Raw genomic sequence first — 20,332 nt, 5'->3', positions numbered from 1 at the left:
AGGAGACAGGAGGATGGAAATTCACTTTTTCTTCATATTTTGGGTCATGGAGTATTTCAATTACCAGATGGCTTTTTATTTTTAATTTTCAAGGCTAGTATTCTGTTTCCATTCACTTTCTCATATCTATCCCTATGCAATGTGACTGGATGGCTCAGAGGTTCGATAATGGCAAATGGAGTTCTTTAGCTCGAGGTTGTTGGTTCAAACCTGACCCAGGTCAGTTGTGTCTGAAACTGGTTGTGTCGTGGTGGTGCTCTCTGGGATGAAGCTAGGTGATCTCAGCTTGCCTCCCATGGGCAATTATTTGTGTTACAAAACTATTGTCAGTATTACGACTGATTGGCCCCCTTCCTAGCAGTCTTGATAGAGAAACTGTGGATTTCACTGGTGGAATCTCTACTGTCAGCCAGAGTGGTGCTCCATCACGGTCCGTTGAGGCACATGAGGATGTTTGTGGTTCTGTCAGTTGCCAGCTCAAGTCGCAACCTTTGAATTCTCTTTCGAGCAAATGAAGAATGACGTCCCCATCAGACGGAGGAAGCGGAGCTGCGCTTGCCAGGTCTGGGGGCAGCCTATGAGCACAGCAGGGCCTGCCTGATTCACCGGAGGAAGTCAGCAAGTCTCTTAAGCCCAACGGCCGCAACTAATCTCTGGTTGCTCAATGCTTATGCCCACAGCTACGATTTCTTCTGTGCCTGCTTTGTTCCCAGCCTTCTTCCAGCCCTGCACCTGCCCAGTCTGTTCCAGCCCTGCTTCCCTACTGGAATCCTGGCTTTGGTTCCTGACTCTGGCTCAGACCCTTTGGCTCTGATTACTGGCTGTGACCCCTGGCTTCAGTTTCTTGCTCCTGCTCTGATCACTAGATCTGATTCCAGTTCCAGCTACTGGGCCTGACCACCCACATCTGGGTTCCTGACAGTTATTACAATAGTAAGATAAGGTGGTATTATGTATGAGTGAGTTTTGGAAATGGATTTTTATCATGATTTTTAAATAGTATATTCCATAACTAATATTTTAAATAATATTAGCGACAAATTGCCATATATAATTTTGTATTCTACTCGTGTGACAATTCATACCTTAGCATTATGCTGGGTTTACAATATTGCATATATAGTGTCATTTTATTTAAAAAGAAATTCTGTGAAAATATTATTTTGTTGGAGCCATCTGGCCTGATTGTGAAACATCTGTGCAGTAGAAGTAACAATTCCAAAGCTTCCTGCCATCTGGATGAATTCCAAGACTTGCAGTTTGATGCATGTGATGCAACAACGCACTGACACAGCAGTCAAGGGTTCTTATGATGAAACGAAAAATAGTAGTGTCTATGATCAGTGTAAAAGTCGGACAGTTGAGGAAAACTCTGAATCAGCCGTTTGAACTTCCTGAATAGTCATAGCAGTTGGTTGTATCATGTCAGATTTGTTGATTCCTCTCCCCACCCCCTCCCTCGCCCCCGGCCCGTGGATCATTAAAATCTTAAACGTTGGCCTGTGATTTTAAATTTCTCTTGGCCAGCAGTCCTGTAACTTAAAGTATATTTTCTAAGGGTATGTCTACACTACGAAATTAGGTCGAATTTATAGAAGTCGGTTTTTTAGAAATCGTTTTTATATATTCAAGTGTGTGTGTCCCCACAGAAAATGCTCTAAGTGCATTAAGTGCATTAACTCGGCGGAGTGCTTCCACAGTACCGAGGCAAGCGTCGACTTCTGGAGGGTTGCACTGTGGGTAGCTATCCCACAGTTCCCGCAGTCTCCGGAAATGAGATTCAAAAGTTCGCGGTTCTTTTTCTGTCTACCTGGCCAGTGCATCTGAGTTGAGAGTGCTGTCCAGAGCGGTCACAATGGAGCACTCTGGGATAGCTCCTGGAGGCCAATACCGTCGAATTGTGTCCACAGTACCCCAAATTCGACCCAGCAAGGCCGATTTAAGCGCTAATCCACTTGTCAGGGGTGGAGTAAGGAAATCGATTTTAAGAGCCCTTTAAGTCGAAAAAAAGGGCTTCATCGTGTCGTCGGGTGCAGGTTTACATCGATTTAACGCTGCCAAATTCGACCTAAAGTCCTAGTGTAGACCAGGGCTATGTCTTAACAGGTTTGAAACAATATTTTTTTCATCTTTGTAGAAATGTGTTATGCCAGTGTTAGTGCTTTTTGTAAGAGCCTTTGTGATACATTATTCAGGCACCCAGCATTCTGTGCATCAATAATGCCTCATAAATAAATGGAAATGATATAACCATACATAAACACTTTATAGCAGGGAATATATATGCTCTCTCTCTCTGATTTTATAGATGTGTGTTTCTGTGGGTGTCTGTGTACGTACACACACACACACACACACACACAAATATGGTGTGGAAGGCCATTGTTCCTGTGGCCTTAGTAACTATGGAATTGAAGTGACAATGGGAAACACGTTCTCAGCTCAGATATAACACAGTTTGTTTGGAATTCCTCCTTTTATGCCCACTTTGTGTGTAACTTCACACAGGTTCTCCTGGGCTGAGTAACAGGGATACACAAGAACTCTCCCCCTCCCCTCCAGCCTTCCTAGCTACACACGCCTTTGGGGCAGTGTTCTTAGTTCCTGTCCCTGCTGAGTCTTTCCTCCAAGGGACTAGCTCCCCATTCTCTATCCTTCCTAGCTGGGTCCTGCTCTCTGCAGGCTGGCCCTCCCCCAGCCCCTCTGTATGGGTGCTAAGGAGAATCGTTGTAGAGCGGCTCAGACAGCCGCCTTGCCCCTTTCAGTCTCTCATTGAGCTCAGGCTGATGCTCCTGTCTCCCAGCATGCCTGGTTCTTGATCACATGCTCCCATCCCTGTGCTTGCTCATTCCCTTTACCTTGGGAGGCAGGCAAGAGTGAGCCCCAGCCCTCTTAAAGGGCCAGCATACCCTGTGATTCAGACAAGGTATGGGGCAACTATTAAGGTAAGGGAGAGTGTGCGGACCTCATTGGTGAAGATGTGTCAGGCATGATTCTCTTCTCCTTATGCCATTGTAAATTAAGAGTAATTCCCTTGAGGTCAAGGGAGTTACACTAGTGTAAGTGAGAGGATAACGAGGTCCCACCAAGGGAAGGCGATATGGAGAAGGTGGGGTGGAAGGAGGATACTTCGTGGACATGAAAAGAGAGGAGTGGAGGAGAAGAATGTCACAGCAGAAGGGGTGGGTTGAGGCTATAGAAAGTCTCAAAGTTGATAAACATTTAAAGAAAAAATTAAGGCACCCTGGTTATCTGGGAAAAGGAGGTAGAATGACTTGCTATTTCTGTAGAATGACAAGAGAAACACTTTTCTGCATACTCCAGGCTGTAGGCAGGAAATACAACAATCGAAGGACACAACAGGCGGGATCAAGGTTAAACAATGCTCACGCGTGTATTTGTGTTAGCAGTGCTCCAGTGCAGGGGGGGTTTGTGGGAAGCAAACATGAAAGAGTCACAGATACAGTCAAATATGAATTCACTTTCAAAGTCAAATATCCAAGCATATATTTCTTCGGTTTAGTTGCTTAGTTCTAGGTAGCCCTTTAAATGGAGAGTTCCCAAAGACAGGCTGGTGCAAATCGGCATAGTTCCATCAAAGTCAATGGAGTCTGTGTATTACCTTTGAGGCTTTACGTAACCTTCTCCCTGCTACACTTCTGCTTTAATATCTCTGTGCTCCCCACCTCATTCTTGAGTCTTCTCTCACTTTCCTCTCCCTCTGTCTTCGCTGCTCTTCAGTGGTGTTATGCTGACTTGATCTAGTGAAGGATCTATACTGAATAAGACAATTACTGGATTATAATGCATGCCATGTGATTATTGAGAAATCATCGTAAGTGATAATTGCCACCAATGCAATCAATTCAGATTTATTATGGGCTTGTCAATCCTCAATAAGTAACTGAGTTAGTCCAGTCTGTGTCAGTTCCCATTTTTTGCTCCCCTTGCATGAATAATGGTTGTATATGAATCTTTGAATTAGTTTAATGCAAAGAAGTTTTAAGCTATATTGTTGGCTCTGGCAGCCAGAGCTGCTGTGGTGTTTGTGGCTTGTGGGGCTGGCACTCTGCTGGGGGGGTGCAGCATGTCTGTCCTTCAGCATCCGTGTAGTGCTGTCAGCTGCGGAGCAAGGCCGTGGTCCATTTGGCATGGGTGGTGCTGCTGATGGATCTTACTGTGGCCCACATGTTGCAGTCCAAGGCCTAGGTTGCTCGGCCCATAATCATGCTGATAAGCACCTACTTGCACGAGTAGTTGCATGAGGTGAGTGCAAGCAGCAGGATTCTGGCTGTCCCTATGTGGACAAGCTCCCTTGCATCACTGCCTCCTTGCACGCTTGTGTGTGAGGCACTTACCCTTAGTGGGCACGGTGAAACTCCAGAAGATGGCAAACGTTTTCACCCCAAAAAGGAATTGTGACTGTGATGGATAGTCTGGGAGTGTGGAGACATCTTGAAATCAATAAGGTTGAAAAGCAAGAGGGCGTGTGAAATGAAATACATGTTTTAAATTAAAGTTGTTTTCTTAACCACTCCTTTCCGTCCTTCTCTAATGGAATTATTTTCCTCTGCTCTGATGTAGTTTTAGAGCGGGGAGGTGGGGGTGGGGGAGGAGGGGCAGGGAGGAGAGAGAGAAATAGCAACTAAATCCAGTTAACCTTTAAAAAGCACTCCTAGTGCACATACAAAATCTGAGCTAGCATCTTTTTCACTTTCTCCTATTGTAGTCTCCTCCAGCTGTGACCCTCCCCTGACTGGTCCCTTGTTCTTTGTCATACAATAGCTTCCCTGATGTTTAGAGCTATCAGAAGTAGGGGGACAAATCTCAAACAGATTCCCTTGTTGATTCAGAAGAAGAGCTACGGGTAACCTGGGTCAATTTTTTTTCTTCCCATTTTTGGCTGCCTTATACCTTTTAAACTCTAACTGAAAATGAATCAATATCACTACAAGGGCGTTTGACGAGCATATAAAACAGAAGAAAAGTGACATACGACAGTGCCATATCTGATAAAACAGGGTCATCAATAGGACCGTCAGTGAACTTTCATGTGTTTACTTAATCTTTGTATGCATCCGATGAAGTGAGCTGTAGCTCACAAAAGCTTACGCTCAAATAAATTGGTTAGTCTCTAAGGTGCCGCAAGTCCTCCTGCTCTTTTTGCGGATACAGACTAACACGGCTGCTACTCTGAAACTTGTAAGCTCTGTTGTTCTAATGGCAACAGAGAACCATTCAGAAAGCTGGTGTGGAACAATCTTTCAGATTTCCCAAGATGATTTAATAACCTATATATGCCACTCTCCACTTCCACCTTAAATGGTGAATGCAGAAATCATATACAGTGTTTCCCCTTTACATTACCATTAGGAACTTGCATGTGAGGAATGATTCTTTTGTCTTATCACTTCCTCTGAATTCCTTACCAGAGATCCTGCTGATATTAAGCTTGCTGGGAAGCAGTGATGCCAGATGAGCCTGTCACTTCAAGCATTAAGTCCAAATGGTTCCATACAGTGACATTAGTTATGCTGTGCAATATACTGCATGATGTCTTATGAAAACCACCCGGCTCCTATACAGCTTAATGCAAATAGATTGTATTTTAATTATTAAACAGGCCTTCAAAATGTGTGTGGAACTTAGTAAGTAACCATGGAGGGTGAAATTGTGTCTTAAAAAAAAGCCTGTGATTTAGGAGATGACGTCCCATTTTCAAAAGCGACTTAGGGACAGATTTGCAAAAGTATTTAGGTGCCTAAAGATGCTTAGTGGGATTTCCAAAAGTGCCTTGGCACTGAACTCCCATTGAAATCAAGGAGCACTAAATTCACTTAAAATCTCAGCGACAAGAATTAAAGATGAGCATAGATAAACGAAATGTTGACTGCAGGGAGTCTGGATCTTATCTCACTAACTGCTGAAGCCAACAAAAGTTTGCCCTTGGATCGGATTCTGCCTCCCTTCCCCCGTGACTAGTGAGCTCTTAGCATAAGTGACAGAGGTAGAATCTGGCTCATAGACTTCACTGGGAGCAGGAGCAAGTCTCTTGTCTTTACACAGGACTGTAAAGAAGCAAACCTACTTTTGCAATATGAGCCTGATGCTTTCAAAGGTGCTGAGTACTTGCAGCAGCTCCTGTTGACTTCTCTGGGAATTGTGGGTGCTCAGCCTCTGTGAGAGCAAACCCCCAAAACAACAATATGTGCTGGTGGGGAGAGTGAAACTAACTGGCCCCCTGCTGCTTGCAGTGATGCTCTTGGTGGCCGTGCTAGCTTTCAGTGTATTCATATAGTGCTGTAAGTTCTGTGCGTTCAGCATTCATCGCTTTGGCCCTGTGGAAGGTAATGGAGCAAAGGAGCAGGAAACTTTAGTAACAAAAAGTAAACTTAAAAATGTGTGATGGGTTGAAATGGCCAGAGGAAGTGACTTCAGGGCATATGTCGTTTGTAGGTTTTTAGGGGAGCCATTCATGAAATTGGTGCTCAGTCGTTTCTGGTTCCCTGCTTGTTTTCAGTCAGGGAACAGGGTGAAATGGGCTAATTGCTCGGAAAGCAGAGCTCTGAAAATTCACACATCTCCGTAGCCCATTTTTGTGGCCTGTGGATGGAGGCAGACCCAGATTTTATATCTAAAGCCCTGCAAATCTGCCAATCGCTGCTTTATACCCGCAGAGCACTCCTGTGGATCGTAGGTTGGATGCGAATACACATTTTGTATCCGCACCGGGCTCTATTGAAAAGCGTCTGTTAGCAATTCTGAACTGAGTGCTGTGTAAAAGAACCCATAAGACATCAAAACAGATGTCGGGTTCCCCTCTCCCCCGTGTGGTTTTACTGTATCTGTAATCAAGATCCACCTAGAGCTAGACCACCATGGAGAAATCTGTATTTGCTGCAGGGCCAGGCCTGGTATAAACTCCTCTCTGGACTGCATACAGAGACACTGCCAATGCTTTCCTCTTACAGACTTTTTTCTGTAAGACTGTAGCATTTCACTTTAAATGCACATGTGGTTGTGTCTTGGGACTATACACACCCTGGTGGTTTGGCAGCCAAGGGTTAATGAAGCAATGGTCTACTCAGTCAGAGCTGATTGGCAGCCCCACACAGCAGCTGTGAGGATAAGGGGGCAGGGTGGTGGCCGGAGAGACTGAGAAGGGATTTTTGCAGCAGACTGAGAAGCTTCCAGAAAATCCAACACTCCAGAGGCTGCGGGAGCCTACAGAACAGGAGAGGTAGGCAGGAGCTTAGGGAGCAGCAAGGGACTGCGAAAGGCTGGCTCTGGCTGCGCCAAATGAGGGTCCTGAGCTGGAACCCAATGGAGAGGGCTGGAAACCCATCCCCTACCCACTCCAGCCAGGGGCTTTTGGAGGAAAGGGTCTTAAAGGCAGGAGACCGAGGGCTGATTAGCCCCCACTAGAGCCACAGCTTCTGGCTCCCCACTATCCTAAAGGGAAAGGAGACTACTGAGGTTCTGGCCAGGAGGGCTCTGGTCACAACAAGGTCTTGAGAAATGCAAAACGGGGTGTGGTGTCATAAAGGGGGATGGCAGCAGGTTGGTGTACCCCCTGTCTTGCCACAAAGGGGGTGCTAACAGACAAGGCCCCCATATTACAGGTTGGTTATATTGTGGTACATGCAATCCCCTTAATAAATATTTCTTAAAGTCCTCCAGGGAAATTCTGCTTGAAACTTGGAGCATTAGCGATTTTCATTGGAAAAAAAAATAAAACTGGGGTTGGAAGGTTAAATTTCTCTCAAGCTCAGTATTTCAACCATTGATATTTTCACTTTCCAAACCTCACTTTCTTGGATACAGTGGGTAAAGAGACTGTCAACCTATTTATGCCCAAAGTTTACTGTGCTTTAAAAACACAAATCCCATGTAACATCCCTGATGAATATTACGATGATTTATTTGTATTACTGGAGCACCTAGCAGCCCTGGTCATAGATCAGAAACCCATTATGCTAGGCACTGGACAAACAGAACAAACAGATGGTTTCATGCCCACAATCCAAATTCATAGACTGGGCAAAATCCTGAGGTCTTTACTGCCTCAGTAAGGAATCAGAAACTACCCCAATACCTAGGGAGATGCACATCATGTATGCAGTCTTGAAAAAAGACTCAAGTTTTTTTAAAAGCAGACCAGCTATCTTCTGCAGCATCTTTGTACAAATACTGTACATAAATAGGCAAAAGTCTGCTCTCAGTTTCCATACAGTAACCAGTGGAAGAACTGCTCTGAAGTTAGAAGAGTTATTGGTAAAACACTGGTGCAAGAAGGATCGGAAACTGTCTGTCCACATTCACAGGTTTCAGATTTTTGGGGGTCTTCTGCAACCTAAATCTAGCCACTTCCACACTCCTTTTAAAAACAATGTATAAAAGTTACCTTTATGTAAATACTACATAAGATTTACCTCCCTTTTAAGGGGGCCAACACAGGTTGACCAGCATCTCAGTAACTTCTGACAATATATGAAGAGGGAAAAGAAGTCTCTGTCTCCAAAGGCTTTTTTCTGGTTTGGAGTGAGTGCATGGATTATGGGTCATGAATCGGACCACAAATCTGACTCTTGCGATAGCAAAGGGTTTCCCTTAACAATTAATTACAAAGGCAAGACAATGGGCCTGAGTCTGCCCTCATTGCACTTGCGTAACCAAGGGTCATCAGTGGAGTCACACAAGTATTATGTTGATGGCCTGAGATCAGAATCATCCCCAGTAGTTGTACAGTAACTTATGTCCTGGATCTCTATTTCAGCTCAATTCCCTAAATAACTTTGAAATATAGCTAGTATTTTGCCACAGTTTCTTTTAAAGGCGAGACTATTGTATTCATATAAATATTGCATCCCCACTAAGGTTAGTTTAGCTCTCCGAAAACACTGTAGCATGATCTTCAAACAAATTGCCCCTCTGTCCCTGATCTCATCGGTATGACCTCCATTTGCAGTGTGTGGACTCATCTGAAATGAAATCTGATTTTGGCCCTGTAGGACACATGTTGTGTAATTGCCCAGCTTCAGTAACAGCTGTAACTCGAGCAGTTTGGCCACATTCACCTATTTTTGGTGTGGGGGGGCGAGAGGGAAGGATTTCGTTAGGTTTGTTTGATGGAAGTTGGAATATGACCGAACAAGGATCTCGTTTGAAAAATCAATACTTTCCTCAGTGCATTACAGGACTAAAAGTCATCTAGGGAAATCTGTGTAATTCTATTTTATAGGTCTTGTGTTGTAGTGCAAAGTATGCAAGAAGCATAGCGTGGTCAGGAGTTCTCAATTTGTCTACTTTTGATCTTTTTTTATTGTAGTAATAACATTTTTGTGCACCCATTCTCGCTCACATACACAATACACACATTCTGCCTATGAAAATCAATCGGCAGTGAAGCGATGTCACTTACGGACAGAAAATATGATTTTCATGGGAAGAGGGCCATAATTCATGGCAAGCCAGCAATCAGGGAATTATGGACATGTGACAATGTTTTGGGATACAAAAAATACGTTTCACCGGAGCTAGGTTGAATGATAGATTGAATTTGTGCCACAGGGGAATTCACTTAATATCCTGGGTTCGTAACTTTTAGCAAAATGTGCAAGCAGTGCAATTCTGAAGTGATTTCTAGATTCCCCAAGGCTGCATAGCTTTGAGACTGCATTAGAACATTTAGGGCCAAGTTCTGCCTATGTCCCTGTCACCATGGTTCCAATTGCACATCTAAGGGCAGAAATTGGCCCTTGTAATTGATGTTATAATTGCTTTTTTGATAGTAGCCCATTTACTTTGGCATTGTCTCACATGCTTCCTTTATCACAATTTAAATCAGACAGGCACGAGACCAATGTCGGAATGTAGAATGTCTCAGCGTTATTTCAGTAATACCGTCATCGGAATAAACCAGGGCTGATCATAAATCAGAGCAGGGTGTTGGAAAATAACCGAGCTGAACTGGCTAGTGCGAGGCCCTGCTGTCTAGGAATGGAATCTCCCTTCAGCTGCAGGGTTCTGTGTGGCCCTGCCCGTACACGATAGAAGTACTTACCTGACCGTCTAGAAATCGGCTCCTGCTTCATCTGAAGGCCTCCGTATGCTCCTACCTCTGTATGTGATGGAAGTGCTCACTTCTCTCTGACATCCCATTTTTAGCCACAGGAGGGATACTGTGCGTGTTGGATATGTTACCACTTCTAGCTGTGTTCTTGGCAGCTGGGACTCCTCTCCCACTCAAAGCCATCCTCTGGACCACCTCTGCTTGCAGGGCTCCACCCTCACTTAAAACTGCCCTCCCCAACTAAGCCCTTGAAGGAGGGCACCAGTCTGGACACCACCTGCTCTCCCCCAGGAGTGAGTTCTTGCAGGCACAGCAGCCCCTGCTTGTTCAGGGTGTGAGGGTAGTTTTGCATTCCCTGTGCCTGTGTGAGTGAATCAAGTTCAACCTGTGCAGATTATATCAGGGAGATACATGGTGCAGATCATGCTGCTTGATGGGGACACCTTCCCTTCCTCCATCAGGTGCTGCTGCTTCTCCATGTCCTGGCAAGATGCCCCAGAAACTCCTTAGCTAGGTAGCAGCTCCTCTCGCTCTTCCTAATTCAGATTCCGTAGTCTGGTGAGATCTTACTTCAGCTCAGGAGGAGGGAGAGTTGCATTTCCCCCAATCCTAGGAGCGTGGGCAGCTCTCCTGCTTTTAGCAGAGCAGGAAGAGTTGCTTTCCCCTCTGGGCCTCATTCAGGCAATACTCCTATTGACGTCAGAGTTTTGCTGGAGTGAGGCCAGCAGGATCAAATCCTTCAAAATCAATAATTTGCAGCAGACAGCACGAGTGAGAAGTGTTAAATATTTCTGTATTGCTCAGAAAATACAATTCGTTACCTCACAACAGCTACAACATCCAATACCATTCATAGGTAAAATCACATTAACAATGCAGATACTAAGGATCAGTTTCCAAAAGAAAATCAGTGCCTGGAAGAGTGTCTTGTTGGTGAATTTAAAGGAAAGAAAAAAGTTTTCCTAGGTCAGGTGCTGTGCTCTGCTGATTCCGTCTGTTTTAACCTCATTAGCAAGTTTAACAAGTGTTATTCCTTGCCAAGTGCACTAATGGTTGTTTTAAACCTCACGGTTGTGGGTGAAAAATCATTTATCAGAAACTGTTAAATGCTGAGAATAATCCCCAAGAATATTATTGTATGATACCATCGATTAGCAGAATTGATTGAAGCCATGCAGCTTTCACCTGAACATAGTATGGGGAAACGATTGTTTTTAGCTGGAGCAGCAGCAGCAGGGACTTTATAAAACCAATTGCTGACTTTAACTGATGCACAGTTATTAATATTTAAGCCATTTTGAAAGAGTCTTTGCAGGCCCAACCTTACTTGCCTTGAGGACAGAGGGAAAAGATTGGGCCCTAAAAGTGGCAGGGTCTATATGGGCCTAATACTCATAGGCTGTTATACAAAGAAAGTAGTACGAGTTTGCCTTCTTAACACAATGGTCTGAGATAGCCCTCTCCCAAGTTAAAACCAGGGAGTGAGGTTAAGCTCTGTGGTGATTCCTTGTAGAGGGTGAAATCCTGGTCAATTGATGCCAATGGCAAAACTCCCACTGACTTGATAGGGCCAGGATTTCACCCAGAGTCTCGTGTCATTGAGGGGCAAATTTACTTCCTTATTCCACAGAGCAGGTTGTGGGGCCTGTGACGCTCCTGACACTGACACGAGTATGAATACCAACCTCAGGGTTACTTGTGGCACCTTAGAGACTAACCAATTTATTTGAGCATAAGCTTTCGTGAGCTACAGCTCACTGCCTCGGATGCATACTGTGGCTCACGAAAGCTTATGCTCAAATAAATTGGTTAGTCTCTAAGGTGCCACAAGTCCTCCTTTTCTTTTTGCGGATACAGACTAACACGGCTGCTACTCTGAAACATCAGGGTTAAAAAGCAGGGCCCAAACCCCAAATTGGCTGTGAGTTGTAAATTTAGATTTCACCAACCAACTTCACCAAGTGCAAATCCTCAGGCACTTTGACAGCCTTAACACGGCGTCACAGACTGTCCCGGTGGGTACTCCCATCTGTCTTGCCACCGGGGAGAGCGTATCTCTGTGCTAAATGGCCCCTTATGCCAATAATCACAGCAATATTCAGGTTAGTCCAGGTCCCAAAGGGCCGGTCACTTACGCGAGGTCAATTTTAGTGTGAGACTTACAGCACAATGCTTGCAGCCAATCCTGTAGTAATCTATATGAAGGTTTATTACATAGGAAAAGGAAATTAGAGAGTTATTTACAAGGCCTAAAGCAAATGAACATAAACACACAAATAAGACATAGTCAGGTTTCAAAAAATAATATAGGGTTCCCTATTCAGCAAGCTCTACTTGTCCTTTAGAGCTATCCCCAGCTGGGGATCTCTTAATTATGTCTTGAAATTCCTCCTAAGTTCAGGCAGCACAGAGATCCTCAGTTCCTTTTGTTTGGGGTTTTTATCCTTCTCCTGCCATGTGCTCTGAGCTACAAACTTAGCTGATGGGAAGAGTCTACCTGGACTCATCTTCATGGGGAAGAGAGCAGAACAGCAATAGGAACCATTTAGTCCTTTTGTTGGGGGTTTGTCGGTCCAGATGTAGGGAGTTTCCAGTTGTAAGATTCAACCACAGCCCAACTGGTATCGATGGGTCTCCTCTTTCTGGAGGGTCTTAACAATTTCTGTAGAAGAGCAGCTCTTCGCACTAAGTAATGTCCCTCTCCTGTATGGCGATTCATTGGTCACAGAGGTTCTCAGTACAACCACTCAAATATTACAATAGGATATGGAACACCGATATTACAAGTAAGATGAATAAATACAGCAACTCACAAGCATTTAATGGAGCTTAAACACTAAATGCAGTCTTGTCATTTGAATGCCAATTTTATCAATTCTAACGCATGAATGAGCCAGACAGATCCTAGCTATGTGTCTGTCAGTGTCCAGTTGAAATGTGGTGATGTTGGCAGGCCCGGTGCCAGCTCATGCCAGCGTCACAGGGCCTGCCTCCCCAACTCCTATGTATCCCTGGAAGCAAGGGCCATCCATATGGAGTCTGTGGGTCCTGGACCCTGACTGCATGGATCGCAAGGCTCCCCCTTAAATATGACTGTTCTTAGCACTCTTGAAACTGGACATTAATATGTCTTCACTGCAGAGTTAGCTTGGGCTCTTACTTAGGTGTTCTCCTAACCCCCACTCTGGTCCACAGAAAACCCTCTCACCTGAGTTTGGTGGTTCATTAAACCCGGCCTAGCTGGTGTGGCAGGCTGGAGCTTGAATGCTGCTTTCACATGGGCTGGTAACCTGCCCACTTTGCAGTGAGGACACTGGCTAAATCACTCAAGTGCTGATAGTCCTCTAGTGCCCAGGACAGACAGGTTGTCCCACAATTTACTGGCAAAGAATCCTAAAGCGACTCAACTTCCTGCAGCACAAAAAACCAGGGGATGTGCCCCTGGAAGTCCTAGCAACACACGGAGAGCAGGGTACAAATGGGGAGACAATAATTCAGGTAAGGCTTTGCAGTGTGGCTGCTCACTCCCAGGCAAGGCTAACCCAGGTGCTCAGGCCTGGGTGCTGCTCACCCAAGTTAACTTTGCAGCGAGGACATGCTTTGAGTAGCAGAGACGACCACCTGTAGCGTGGTGCCATGCAAGATAAGTACATTGTGCTTATTCCAAAGCTCCACAGCCAGGAAAACTGGACGATCTTTCAGGTTATCAGACAAAACACTACATTTTTCTAATCAACTATTTAGTATCTGGAGCCCAACATTACTAGAGCAATTAAAAATAAAGACTAAAGTCAGAGAAAGCTGAATAATAATGTAAAGTCTGGGAAGAATTTAATTTGTAGGTCTATTTCACTGAGGAATGACCTTATATGTGGAGTGAATCAGTGTTTGTAATTATAAAGTGAATAAGTGATAAGCATCAGATGAGTTGTTTCAGAACTCCCTTTGTTGACTTTATTCCACGATAAGGAGCAGTTGCTGTGTGACCTTGAATATGGTGAAATAACTCACGCTAAACGCATTGCTACAAAGTTGGCGTTTTGGCAGGACTTTGATGTAGGTCATTTTATTACCAGGCTGAATCAAACTACAGACTGATCTCATACTCATGCCAAGAATGCTAATAATAAACGGATCAATGAGGTGCTGGATTGTTCAAGAGAAGGTGATCAGGGGGAAAATGCAGACATAAAATCACTGGAATTCCAAGGGTTGAAGTGACAGCCTTTATGCTGGGCGGGATTATATTACTTGCATTAGTGCACGTTTTCTTCATTCCGGAGTGTTCTAGCTGTGTGTCGAACAGGACAGTGTCAGAACATAACGCACTCATCATTATTTTTCTTGACCTTTCTGTGCAAGTGATTTTTATAGTTCCATTAACTAGTAAGATCATTTGCAAACCACTGTACAAAGTTTATTATGAAGAATGCCCTGGGGCCCATTGTATCTTATAATGTGGAATGTTAATAGAATGAAAAATTAAATTAAACTCTAAAAATTATAGCAAGACAAGAATTTTATATGGGAGAATTTGAAATTTTTACTTGGTAATATTTCGGAGTAATGCCCTATTCTGATCTTTTATATAGATGCTATAGGTCTGATTCAGATCAAAGACAATAACAGCATTCCTGATCATACCCAACCTAGAATAAATTGGCTTATGTCAAACTTCCACTTAAGGCAGGGGCTTTCTGTACCTTTTACACACAGAGCCAGTCAGAAGTAATTCCACTGATTTTAAATGGCTTTACTTCAGTAAGGGTAGAATTGGGGCTCTGCCCTATTCATTGAACAAGTTCCGTTCTGTCTTGGGCAGGCCCTTGTGTAAAAAGACACCATTAGGTCAAACCAACTCAGAAAGCTGGTGGCCTCCAAAAGGGAAAGGAAGGGACTGGTTTGGGGGGTAGGGAATATATATGAGTAGAGCCCTGCAAACCTGCGGATATCTGCTTTATATCCGTGGAATCAGATGCGGATATCCATGGACCATGTTGGCGGAATGCGGATTGGAAACAGATACAAATTTTGTAACCACCCGGGGCTCTAGGCATGAGTCTCAGTGAAATTTTTGTTTTCATTTCTCTTGGACTTCCAACAAAGGCTAAGATGTGCATAACTTTACCAACTAGTGGGATGGGATGTTCACCGATGGAAAAAGCAGATTTTGCCCATTGTGTTTTCATGTCAGATTTTTTTTTTTGTCATAGTGAAAAACGTATCTCTCACATTTCACAGTCTGGTGAAAATAAGACTTTTTGTGCAGCTCTTATGCAGGAAGCAAGCTTCTTTTGTGCTGTGTAACAGTAGACATCTATTTAAGGGCTGTAATGTATCACTTTCTCTACCTAGCAGACATGTCTTTGAGGCATAAGATACGCTACAATATGCTTCTATGTCTGTTGCCATTTAAGCTTAAATAATAGACCGGTAACACACTGAAAATGCCAGTCAGTTTCACAAACTGCTTAGGTGACAGAAATCCTTATGTGGGAGGGAACAGAAATGTCTCCTGGTCAGCCTTCTGCCTCACAAGGTATGCTTTAGCCGGGAGCTAAAATAATTACCTAGTTAAAAAAAAAGAAGTGCTGCATAGTTTTATAGAAAGAAGATGACCTGATGTTTAAAATATAAATAAAGGGAACAGAAAGATCTTGGACTCTTTTGGTCTCGATTCTCTCCTGTACACCAGTGTAATCAGGAGGGGTTGTCCCAAAGTCAAAGGACTAACATTGGTGTCAGTGAGAACAGAATCAGCTTCTGGGCTAGAACTAGGCATGGCATGTGCAAATGCTGTTCAAAGTACTCTATACAGCTCTTAATATGGACCTGTAACTCCACTGCTGGTCCATACTCGATGTCCTCCTGAGTGTAGATTACCAACTGTCCTGAAATGTCTTTGCTAAACTGTGTGGTGGCTCACATTTGTGTATGAATGAATCTCCATTTCTCTCCTGCCCTGGCATGGATTTGATCCCATGCTTATGGACCAGAAGAATGCATACCTGTCTTTGGAAACCTTTATGAAAATAAAATAAATGCGCAAAATAGAGTAGGACAATTAGAGCCTAGAGTATTAGTTATCAATATTTCATACTTCCTGCAATGCTGTCCAAACAAAAGATATGAAATATGAATGAATTACAGTTTTGATACACACACAACCCACAAAGGAAACAATCTGATAGAGAGAAATCCTGCAGTCCTTACAGTCAGGCAAAATTCCCATTGATGTTAATGCAGGATTTGAGTGGCTGAGGTCTATCAGTTTTGACCCATAGTTAAAATTATAGGAAAACCACTTACCAGTTGGAGCTGGAGAAACTCTTAGGGGTGAAATCTAAACAGTGTCCCTGATGATCCAAACCCAGAATTTTCAGAGGAATGGCCACCTAGGGTTTAATACCAACTTGTGCTGAAAAATGGCTGTAGAGATCCTAGCTGGTATTCCAAACAAACTGGCAAATAAGAGAGCCCTGCTGTCAGTGTTTGGACACAGGCCTAATTTGTGGGGTTCCTAGGTAGTGATCACAGAGTGATTTTCCCCCTGAAGCACCTGGCCTTGGCCACTGTCGGAAGACAGGATATTGGTCTGATCCAGTATGACCATTTTTTATGTTCACGTGATGGCTGTTCACTGGCTAATGTGAAAAGAGTTTGGTGATCACAGCGAGCATCCCAAAAAGATACTTTCAGAATCAGCCCTCATAATGGCCTTGTTTTAAACTATGGACATTTTAGTTATGGAAAGCCTGATGCCTTTGAAAAAACAGGGGCACAAGTGCAGCACTATGTGTAAAATTATTTCTTTTTCTCAGTCTGTTTTGACAAATCTGTGGTGGATCTTAACACATATTAAGACCGAGTTCTTTTTTTTTTTTTTCCTTATGAGCTGTAACACTTTTGTCTGTGTTTTTAGAAGCTGGCATTCTCTAATTACAATCATTAGGGTCAATTTGGTAAAGGTTTTATTTATTATGAAGTAATAATTGCTACACGAAGTAATTACTAGTGTCAGGGTTTTTTTCATTACAAAAAGTCAGATTGGGATATGAGCTTTTTTTATGTCTATCAAGAGAGACCTATATGGTTACTTTCATAACCTAGTATTAATTAAAATCTGCAAGTAGCGTTTTTGTTTTAAAGAAAATATTGAGCTTTATGATGCAATTTAAGTGTTGTGCTTACCAACCATTTCACACATTTGACAATACCGTGTGGCGTTTCTCCTTCACAGCTCTCTGCACAGAGGAGTGTGTGCATGGAAGATGTGTATCTCCAGATACCTGTCATTGTGAACCAGGCTGGGGAGGCACTGACTGCTCCAGTGGTGAGTAGAGGCCCAGTAAAAAATATGCATTTATTAAAGAAACACACTGTTTTTAAAAACAAGTCTGAATGAAATCTGTGGCTTAGGACACAATTACTTTAAATAGAAAATGAGAAACATCAGTTTGGTTATTTTGCAACAGTTAATTAATTTGGGGCATGACTCCTGCCCGGCTAATAAAGAGGTGATGACTTTAATTTTCTTTGTTCTTGTCTTTATAAAGCTTTATTAAATGCAGTGGAGAACATTTTTAAACTCGTATTTCCTGTTAGTCAAACATTAATGATAGATGCTCAGACAAGACTGTCTCTGAAGTGAAATTGCTTTACCTTGCGTTTTAGCCATGCCAAAGTCTTCATCAAAACACTTCCTGTGATGGACATAGATTCTGGATGAAATCCTGGACCTGTGGAAGCCAATGGGAGTTTTGCCATTGACTTCAATGGAGCCAAGATTTCACCCCCTGATTCTAAGTTTGCGTGCTTTGTCCTTTATCTGAAATGCAGGAACGGATGATGGTAGCTGGTGGGTGTTGTGCTCATTTTAGATATTTTCATTAGAAGATTGATTTACACTTTAGGGCTCAAGAGTCTTTCAGTTGGAGAAGTTGCATATGTCAGAGCTGTTCTTAGTAAAAATAGGTTTCTGCCTGTGTGATTTGTTCATGCTAGAATGAAACTGCTAGTGTTATTTCCAGAGTAAACATTGGAGAGTTGTGCAACATAGGCTCCAGCCATTACTGGCGTAATGGAAATAAGTTTACATGAAGGCTCTTTGTGAAGCAGGCAAGTACATAAAGCTGCATCGTTCTAGAAAGATGTCACAGACTGAATGGACATTTCATTTAGGTTTTGGTTCCTCCCACCACTTTCCCAAATTGACTGGAAGTTGGAAAAAGACACATTCTTACCAAGCATCAAGATAATAGACAGGGTAACTGTAGAGAGAGACAGGTCAGAGATATTGACAGGCTCAAAGGGCCATAGCAGTTAAATATCCCCCGGCATAAAAACAGTTCCTGAGATTGTGCCATGTTGCCTGAAGCCAATGGGATGGAACTTTGGCTGGCCATGGACATCATGAGTGTTCTGTCTTCAGCTCTGGCAGTATCTCTCCAACTGAAGGAGCAGAGGCAGTTGTGGGATAGAGAGAGTAGGAGGTTCATGAGGACGTAAGGATTCACTCTGTTTAGGGGATGGGAGGGCCTCTACGTCTTCTCTGCCAGGTAGGCCAGGGGAAAAAGAATCAGAAAGGCAGCATGAAATATTGAATAGCTATTTCTAGTAACATTTTTTAAAGCCCTTGTGAAAAAGAACTCCTTCAATTATGAAATATCGCCCAGAATCTCAAGAACGAACTTTACCCTTCGGTTATTTTAAAAAATAATGCTTTTGCCCCCAGTCATTCAGTATTTGTGCCATATATAGATAAGCACTTCACTCATGGATGTAGAGATGTCAAAATAACAAACCTGGAAGGGGAAAAAACCTTGTGATAAAGTACATACACAGAATGGAGCTTTTATTACTCTCTAATTATAAACAGTAAAGGATGAGATGTCAACATAGAGATGGGTCTCATGGCCTAAAACTGCCCAGTGCCTCTTATTAAATTGTACTAATCTTGCAAGCGAAGATAAAAAGAAAAAGGGGTTTTTCCTGTATTGAATATTTAGCTTTTTAAGGTAATTAGGAATATTAAAGCACTGACAATGATTGAGATAGAAACATTATTCATAACTTTTATTTCCGCACTGGGCAGCGATCCAGTATATTTCATTTATGAGGTTTCAGCTGTGAAGAGAGGAGTGTTAGCCAATTCTTAAATTAAATATGCCCTGTTAACTTTTATAAATGATATCCCAGGATTAGTCTCAAAATTTAAGCTTTCATTTTATTAATAGAATTGCTGCAGTCACTGGACTGTAGTGTCCATTGTCTCTCATACCATTTGCAATATGTAGTGCAACAAGCATTCTTGTCTACTGAAGGAGGTGGGGGTCTCTTGGTTTTGTCCTGATGCTGTATGGGAACATTTTTGACATCTTGAAAATGTTTGTGGGATGGGACAACGAGCGTAGCTCTGCTGGTATCTTTGTGGGCAAAGACAGTGGCCATTACACCCTCAGCGCTGGATATCTTAACTGTTGTAGTGGGAGAGGGATTGCAGAGCAGATTACTTGGGTCGCCGCCTACTTTCTGGGATGTGTTAACTGCTTCCTGGGCAGCCTTATTTGAAGACCAGATTTAGGGTTAGAACCTATTCGGCACTGAGCACACTCCACTCCCATTTACTTCAGTAGGCGTGGAGGCCGCTCAACCTCTTGCTGGAGAAGTGACACCTCCTAGGCGTGGATCCGAGCACCTCCCCAAAAGCAAATGCTGCAATATAGGTGAAATTCACCCCTACACTGAGCACCAGCACAAGGCACCATTTAAAGTGCCGTTGCAATCCACAACATTGGACTGAAGTGGGACTTAGGTGGTGCATGGGCTTTCTGTTGGCTCTACACGTGGGTGAATTTCACTTTGCCAGGAAGGATTACGATTCGAGGTGCTAACACTGAGCACAAATCTATGATCTTTTTACTCATAGGTGAGACTCTCACATTAAATTTAGATCATTACTGCTAGCAGTGTCAGTTGACACTGACAGCTTCAGACTTTCACGCTGATAGCTCGTCTGGTAGGACAACCTTCAACTTATGATTCTCTGCAACTTCCCCATGACTGATCATATTGCGTGTTAGAGTTCAACTGTTGCCAGGGTTAAAATAACATTGGATGAATTGCTAAACAATTCCAACCTTCCCTCCCCCAAATCCTGTGCCATATTCAGCTCCGCATGCTTCTATACCTGTTTTACTGCATGCTGTTGTACATCTGTTGATGTCCGCAGGCCCAGCCTTGATTTCATGCTATAAACCT

At 43.3% G+C, this 20,332-nt stretch overlaps 1 protein-coding gene across 1 annotated transcript in view; it reads left to right on the top strand.

Annotated features, from left to right (window-relative positions):
• MEGF11 (multiple EGF like domains 11) overlaps positions 1 to 20,332 on the top strand; it is a 277,439-nt gene that overhangs the window by 26,593 nt on the left and 230,514 nt on the right. The window contains exon 6 of the mRNA XM_043523817.1: positions 17,313 to 17,405. Coding sequence (XP_043379752.1) covers positions 17,313 to 17,405 — 93 coding nt within the window. The remainder of the gene's footprint in view (positions 1 to 17,312; positions 17,406 to 20,332) is intronic.

Source organism: Chelonia mydas, chromosome 10 (assembly GCF_015237465.2).
Source record: "Chelonia mydas isolate rCheMyd1 chromosome 10, rCheMyd1.pri.v2, whole genome shotgun sequence".
NCBI classification, from domain to species: domain Eukaryota; kingdom Metazoa; phylum Chordata; order Testudines; family Cheloniidae; genus Chelonia; species Chelonia mydas.
This window is presented reverse-complemented; position numbering and strand designations above follow the sequence as displayed.